The sequence below is a fragment of the Sinocyclocheilus anshuiensis genome, unplaced genomic scaffold (assembly GCF_001515605.1).
Source record: "Sinocyclocheilus anshuiensis isolate Anshui unplaced genomic scaffold, SAMN03320099.WGS_v1.1 scaffold1405, whole genome shotgun sequence".
NCBI lineage: Eukaryota > Metazoa > Chordata > Actinopteri > Cypriniformes > Cyprinidae > Sinocyclocheilus > Sinocyclocheilus anshuiensis.
This window is the reverse complement of record NW_015549639.1, coordinates 157,264-165,405: the sequence shown is the minus strand read 5'-3', so window position 1 is coordinate 165,405 and position 8,142 is coordinate 157,264. Positions and strand designations below refer to the sequence as shown.

The following is an 8,142-nucleotide window of genomic DNA, read 5'->3' as shown; positions in this document are numbered from 1 at the left end:
TGACTGACCTTGGTTCAGAAGCAGCATCTGTTTTTTAATGTCTCTGAAAGAAGTCTCTTATGCTCACCATGGCTACATTTATTCGATCAAAATTACAGTAAAATTAAGAATATTGTAAAATATTATTATAATTTAAAATAACTTTTTCATTTTAATGTATTTTAAAATGCATTTACTTCTATGATGGCAAAGCTGAATTTTGAGCAGCCATTACTCCAGTCTTCAGTTTCACAAGATCCTTCAGAAACCTTTCTAATATGCTGATTTGGGGATCAAGTAACATTTCTTATTATTATCAGTGTTGAAAATGGCTTAATTTCTTCAGGATTCTTTGATGAATTGGATTGATCTTTTGATCAATTTAATGCAGTCTTGATGAATAAAAGTATTAATTTCTTTGAAAAAATAAATAAGAAATCTTACTGACCCCCAGAATTTGAACATTGGTGTATGCTACTCGCAAGTTAGTTGCAGGTAAGGATGTCTATATAATATCAAGAGAAAACGTCTTATTAATTTTAATGACAGTTGTGAACGGGGGTAAATACCCCATCTTTGCTCACGGGTGTCATGTTGTTTCACGCCATCATCTGAACCTAGATGTCATGTGAGTAATCACTCTGGAGCCGCACTATAACATCATGGGGAAAATATAAGTCCATTTCACACTTTATTGGGCAAAAAAAAAAAGAACTGTGCCCTGGCAACCAATCAATATAATGAAATATGTGCAAACACCCTTATGTAATTTTAGGGCATAACTCATCTCACAAATCAAGCTGTAAAAAATATGACAGCAATGAGAGCCTAGATAAAATATTTTATGGCCTCAAAGCTAATTTAGATTTTGTCATACCTTCATTTCAATTTATTTAAAGGGGTCATATGATGCTTTTTTAAAGATCATTATTTGTGATGAAGCTGGTATGTGTTTGCAGTACACAAGCCACGGTTAAGACAGCTGACTCCACTGCGATGTGACCCTGTCTCTCTCTCTCTCTCACACACACACGCGTGCACGTGCACACACACACACACGATGCGCAAAACTCCGCATTTGAACAGTCAATAGCAAATACTTAAACTAATAACAAAACAGTAGCTGATTCAGAAGCGCCAGATTGTCATAGCAAAGTCAGAATTACCTCCTCTCCTAGGTTCACGAAACGGTCGTCCATAAAATGCATTGCTGTTCTGTTGTAAGTAATCTTAAAGATTCCTAAATGCATCTACTTTCGGAAGGCCAAATAAAGTGCTTTTGCTTTCGCCTAGAAACACACAGCGTCTCCCTGACATGACTGCTTCAACACTAACTGCGGTTACTGAAACCACGCCTTCTTTCTTTGCGTGAACATTTGGGCGGCATCATGCTAATATTTCCACATAGTGAGGTAGATATGTGGGGGCGTGTTAGAATGAGCCGTTTTAGGGGGGGCGTGGCAGAGTCTTAACTTTGATAAAGAATATCTCTTTGGTTTTGAGACTTTAGTCTTTACAACTTCAGGGATCTTATCTATGCACAATCAGCTTGTAACACTCCGAAGAGTAAGGGGAGAAAGGAAAACTTGAAATCGCATCATATGACCCCTTTAATGTTTGTTCAGTTTAAAGCAGATATACAAAGTTAAATGACATTCAGATTCCCAATGCTGAGTTCCTAACAGCAGTGACAAACTGTGGGCTACAATTTCTTGTTGCAGTCACGTCCCAACTACTTGATTATACATATCATTGCAAAATGTAAAATATATTATCGCCCAGCTTTATATTTAAAGTTGCAAATATAGTACATCCAACTTTAACCACATACATACAGTACACTCATGTAAATCAATACATAATATATAGCACATCTCGGCTCTGTGATTGTTTATATCATTCCAGAATGTAAACTATATTACCACCCAGCTCTAATCTGCTCTAATCAAACTTTTCTGTAAAGCTGCTTTGAAACAATATAGTGTATGTGAAAAGTGACATACAAATAAAACTGACTTGACATTACTGCACATCCAGACTTTATGAAATCAATGCTATATTTCCGAAACTGATTAAAGTTAATAGGTCTGTATAAACCAGTTATTGGAACAGGACAAACATATAAGCAACAGATTTCTGAAGACATCGGGTTCCTCATAGCTTGATCATACAGAAAGACAAGAATGAAAAAATGCAGCAGTAACAAATGGCACTTACCTTTAAAATCTCTCCTCGCTTGAAACTTAATTCATCATCCGCAGTAGCTTTGAAATCGTATTTCGCTATTGCCTCCATGGCATGGACTGTGTGGACACGAGACAGATATAAAGCTCCAGAAGGAAGTGCTTCTACAGGCACAATAACAGCCCTGACTGATCTGATTCAATCTCCTAATATCTGTCCTTGTCACTGCTGACCGTGGAGTGACAGATCTTCCTTGTCTGGGTGCCGTCAACCTGCAGACAGATAAAGATTTGAACCAAATGTAGTTATCTATGGACGAAGCATAAGGAAAAGTACTTTTTTTCTCCCTTTTATTCAGATCTGGTATGAAGCAGCTGTGCAATGTACGCAAATATAAAGGGAAAGGAATAACTGGGTCGAGCTGACGTTTCCTTGCAACCGACTATGAGCCAATAAGAGGAATCAGATGTAATGTGATTCAGATGTCTTGGTGAGACTGGATGCTGGTGAGAGGAGAGCTTGAGTCATACTGATCCGACACATTGGTTGCAATACTGAAGTCACAACAAAGGACTTTTACATGTTAACTAATTACAAGTACAAACAAATTCTTCATTCCTGAGTGAGATGCGTCATTACAGACACTCATGACAAGATCACGTTTAAGCTTTTCTACGCTAGTGGTTGGAGTTTGATTCGTTCATGCCAGTTATTCGAATCAGTTGAATCGATTCACTAAGATGATTCGCTTACTGATTCATTCAGATGCCATTACAGTACGAGTGTTTGAGTCAATCATTCACTCAACCGATTCGTTAACAAACTCATTATCCTTTAATAAAATCTATGTCCCTACAAGTCTAGTAAGAAAGCTCTGGTGAGAGAGTTTTACTTGTTAACTGACAACAAAACAGATCATTCAACTGCATGAATTTGAATATGAGCAATAATATAAAGAGAATAGCCTAAAAAAAATAGTAATGAGTTTCAGTAAACGTCCTTACGTCATGTTAATTGTGTGTGTGTGTGGTCATAATTCTTCCTCGCCGCTCTCCTTGTCAACGAGATTGAACGATATGCCTCATTCCTCCAGATCATTCACGAATTGTATTCGAAGCCAATGGTTCAGTGACAACTCTCCGAGTCTCGTTCAGTAAAGGGGCGTATTCGTTCAAACGATCCAACCAATGAAAATCTCCTTCCACAAGCCCACACTCGAATATTATTTGCTGACGGCAGAAAATACTACCAATGGAGTCACGCCCTTACTTGGACGAACAAAACACGAGTCAGTGCAAGGGATTGAACGAACGATTCACTTAAATGATTTGTTCACTCCGCTATTCGACATTCTAGCACTTTGCCGCTATAATCATACTGTCAGGACGCTGCAAACATGCAACGAGTTCTCAAGTCCAGACTGACCTCCGGACAGCTCGCGCTGAACTAAATTTGCAGTGGGCCCCGGGCGTCCGTCACGTCGTTTGCAGACAGCTTCGTTGATTATAATACGACCCCATATATTATAGTTTGTCGCTTCGCGTCGCTCGTCTGCAGTGGGTGTAATATAATCGGTTCTATATGTAAATAGTTAGGATTAGGGGAACGGATTCGTTTAGTGATAGATATGCTGTGATTGTGAAGATGAGATCTTTTGTTTTGACACTAAACTTTTCAGCCTTGTGCATCATACACAAACACCACTAGTATTTCCTTAGCTTTTTAGCTACTTTCATCTACATCTAAATCTTTTTTTCTATCCAGAAATCTACCAATCTGACTGAAACGAGTCGAACATATAGTTATTCCAATGCAACTCTCTTTCCGTCTGATTAGATAAGACAAATCACTTACCCAGCGCACAGAGGTGCAGAGTCTCACTCTCCGATCCCCCTTACACAGTGAAATAAAGAACTAAATAAAAATACTGTATTTTAACAACAGTAAAATCATGTTATACGGCTTACTGTTGTAGTTAATTTTCCCGACTCCGGAGTAGCTCCGGGAAAAGCAAGCGGGCTGTTAATTTCCGCTTCCTTCGTGTTATGGTCCGCAAAGATGGAAAGGTCCAAACAAAAACTTCGCACACTGAATTAATAGTGAAACACAAAACGACAAATCGTGCACCATAGATCAGAGAATCGATTTAAACGCGCGTATCTTCTTATCTAAAGCCTTTAATCTCGCATTTAAGACTGTAGTACAGATTGGAACAAAACAGAAGAGATTGGTTGTTCCAGTTCTCCATGACAATAATGCAGCATGACACACAGATGAACGGAGCGACATCGAGTGGTTAAAGAGTGAAAATGCTGGACCGCGTAATTCAGAGAAAAGTCTGGCTGCAAAAGCGAGTTTACAAACAGTAAAATTGTAGCAGTTTGTACAGGTTATGATATAATATAATTGACATTGCAAAAAAAAAACAAAAACGGAAAATAAATTATTTTAAAATGTAGATCCAAACGGTATATTTAACTACAGAGATAAATATGAAATTTAATGATTTAGACCAGCCTATATAAATGTCGAATATGCTGTTGCGTCAAGAAACCGGCATAGCATCACTTGTTGGGTTTGTGCAGTGGTTAGGAAACACAAATATACCCAAGCCTCGCATCAATATTTTAACAACTGCAAACCTTTAAAAAGAAGACGAAAGATTAATGCCCTGATGGATAGCGGTGCAATTGCCATTCTATGACTGGAGGTGTCAGCTGGTGTCTAAGGACAGTGAGTGTTGACTAACTAACCCACCTCTGCAGAGACACTGAGACTTGTGGATGCTGCTGCTCTTCATCTCAAGCGTCTTCAAACAAGTTTTCCGCGTTTTTAGCTTAAAGAAATCTGATATTTGTAAAGTCCAGGGTTATTGTTGAATTTTTGTTTGTGTTTTTTTCATTGCATATCAGTGTGGTGTGTAATGAGTACGGTGAAAATTGTGTATAGAATGATAATGCTAAGTACAAAATGTGAGGCGGTGTCAAAGGTGTGACTTTCACTGAGACTAAGTTAATTGCAGTTATTTGCTTTCTCTGCAGAGGTAGATGTAAATTTCTACATTTCTTTCACAATTTTTAACATGGATATTTCTCAAGACTCTGAAAACTCATCTCTGCTTCTCTCTAACTCGTCGGGACATATACAAGGTAGGCATTTATTTCAGGGAAACCGTATTGTGGAAGTGAAGATAGAAATCCAGTTTGTTTTGATTTAGAACTTAAGCTGCTTTTAAGAAAAGGTAACATGTATTATTGTTATTATTATATAACGAAATATGTTATAACCTACATTGTATGAATATGTAGCTCTTTCGTTCTTTCTTATGTGCATTCATAATAGAAAGTATGTATTTTAGGCACTGTGGCTACAATTTCAAGTTTATCTCCATAACAACTGCATAATAATTATTTAATTAGCATAAGAATTAGCAAAATGCTGTTTAATAGATGCTATACACCATATGTAAAAAATGTTCTCTTATGTACTTTATATATTTTATGTATTATAAACACACACCACATCTGGATCTTGTTTTTATATGTGATATCATTGTGTGCTTAGGGACCATGGGGGACCAGTATGGAAATGCCATCTTGCCCAGTATTTTTGGGACCATATGTTTTTTTGGCATCACTGGAAATTCTATTGTCATCTACACCATCATTAAAAAGACCAAATGCCAGGCTAAACAAACGGTGCCAGACATTTTCATATTCAATCTCTCTATGGTGGATTTACTTTTCCTCCTCGGCATGCCCTTTCTCATTCATCAGCTCATGGGAAACGGATCTTGGTGTTTCGGAGCCACTATGTGCAAAGTCATCTCTGCCCTAGATTCGAACAGCCAGACCGTGAGCACCTACATCCTCACAGTTATGACCTTGGACCGTTATGTGGCTACTGTCCACCCATTCCGCTTTAACCACGTCCGGACAACCTGTGTCGCCAGTTGTGTGGTGGGGATGGTGTGGGTGCTTTCTCTCATCTCAATTACTCCTGTTTTAATGTACACTGGCTTGATGCCTCTCCACAACGGCCAGGTGGGATGTGCTCTCCTGCTACCGAATCCATCCATCAACGTCTGCTGGTTCACTATCTATCAGTTTGTGCTGGCCTTCGCCCTTCCGCTCATGATTATCTGTGTGGTGTTTTTTAAAATCTTGAAGCACGTGTCTACCACAGTGGCTCCTCTTCCCCTGAGGAACCAACAAGTGCGCACTAAAAGTGTGACTCGGATGGCTGTGGCCATCTGTTTGGCCTTTTTCATCTGTTGGGCTCCGTACTACATCCTTCAGCTTGTCCATCTGGGAATACAGAAACCCAGTGCCTCGTTTTATTATGTCTATCACGTTGCCATTAGCATGGGTTACACTAACAGCTGCATTAATCCTTTTCTTTATATTATTCTGAGTAAGACCTTTAAAAGGCAGTTTATAGTGGCCATCCATCCTGCACACAACCTCTTTCGGGTCAACCCGAGTAGCACGGAGGCCACTGTGTCCCTCCGTCTGGCTGCTGACTGCCGAAGACATTTAACTGTTAACACCTCAGAGTAATATACAAGTTTTTTTTCCTTAAAACATCCTAATTGAAGAATTGATCAACCAATTGATCAACCAAAAAAAATGAAGGATTCAAAAAATAAAAAGGAAAAAACAAAGTGATGGAACAATAGATCAGCATTTTGTCATCTCTGTGCACTGTGTGTGTATTTGCATTTGCATTGTGTATTACATAATTCCTTAATGATGACCATGTTTACTAGGGAAAAAAACTGTGAATATAAATGTGAACGTTGTATCATTTTATTTGATCCCCTGAAATATTACTGTAATTTATGTAAACTGTGTGTGTGTGTTTTAGTGGAACAGGAAACAATTTAGCAGTAAGTGTTGAGTATTGTTAATGTGCTTGAAATTTTATTGTGTGGACTGTTGTTTTGGCAGACACCCTTGATACTGTATATAGAAAACTCAAAAGCCAGTGTTTTTAAATCACGCACAAAGAAAATAAAAACTTACCATATGTTGTTAAGCATTGATATGAGTATGCTTCTGTATAATCTAGTCAAGTGTAATTTAAACTTTTAAATTAATTAAATGTATTTAAATATTTTGTACTTTGTTACACACTAAAATTAATAAAATATCATATTATCAGTTTTTCTACTACCAGTAGTATCAACTGCTATGCTTGTTTTGCAGATGAATTCATTTAAGCATATTTGGTTACGTCTTAAGTCAGTGTAAGCTATTTTTTTTAATTTTGGGTGTGTCAAAATTTCGGACCTGTTCAAATATGTAGCCTGTAGCATTGACACTCTCTGTTATGCCATTAATATCAACCAAACATTGAAATTTTTTCTATTGTTTGTACTTTGATCTATTATATTGTAGACTGTTTGCTTATCTTGAATCACTTGAGAACATTTACAAAATGCTAGTTTAATCAGTGGTTTTAAAAGTGGTACTGAGAATCATGAAATTTCACTCATATTGGTATTGACTACTGATATTTTGCTGTTCTGACAATGATAGATAGATAGATAGATAGATAGATAGATAGATAGTAGTATTAATATTGTCAATACAATGCGCTCATTTGGTGTTTCAGAAACATTTCATATTATCAGTGTTGAAAAATGTATGTGAGAAATATATGAAATAGAAATATGTATTTATATATATATAAACCCACACACTATTGTTACTAGATTTTATTATGTCCTTCAGAGTCATAATGGTATAAGTAGCATGTTCCCTTATAAAAGACACGTGTTTAAAAAAAGAAGTGAATGTCTTTTTGAAGCTTCAAATTAAATCTTGTAACATTGTGATTCATCTTGAAGATGCCCGTTGTGGTTCAAGGCTTCTTGAAATTCTATTGAGAAAATAACTGGTAAAAGTACTTGGACACAATGCTGCTTGAGAGGTGTATGGACAGTTTTGTGTAAATAGATAGATCCTTGAGTCATAA

General features: G+C 37.2%; 2 protein-coding genes across 4 annotated transcripts in view; one reads left to right on the top strand and one right to left on the bottom strand.

The window, feature by feature from the left end:
• LOC107659857 (growth factor receptor-bound protein 2-like) overlaps positions 1-4,571 on the bottom strand; it is a 25,008-nt gene extending 20,437 nt beyond the window's left edge. Inside the window, exons 1-2 of one of the 3 annotated variants that reach the window (XM_016448942.1) lie at positions 4,018-4,571; positions 2,197-2,435 (exon numbers count right to left, since the gene is read on the bottom strand). In XM_016448942.1, the coding sequence (XP_016304428.1) occupies positions 2,197-2,274 (78 nt within the window). In that variant the 5' untranslated portion in view covers positions 2,275-2,435; positions 4,018-4,571. Of the gene's footprint in view, positions 1-2,196; positions 2,436-3,167; positions 3,254-4,017 lie in introns of those variants that run through there. The other 2 variants (XM_016448943.1, XM_016448944.1) reach the window with 2 other exon arrangements.
• A 26-nt stretch (positions 4,572-4,597) lies between these two features.
• LOC107659856 (melanin-concentrating hormone receptor 1-like) lies at positions 4,598-7,160 on the top strand. The gene is made up of 3 exons (XM_016448940.1): positions 4,598-4,896; positions 5,205-5,312; positions 5,728-7,160. Exons 2-3 carry the CDS (start codon positions 5,246-5,248, stop codon positions 6,720-6,722), a joined length of 1,062 nt encoding a protein of 353 aa, XP_016304426.1. The 5' UTR covers positions 4,598-4,896; positions 5,205-5,245; the 3' UTR covers positions 6,723-7,160.
• The last annotated feature ends 982 nt before the right edge of the window (positions 7,161-8,142 follow it).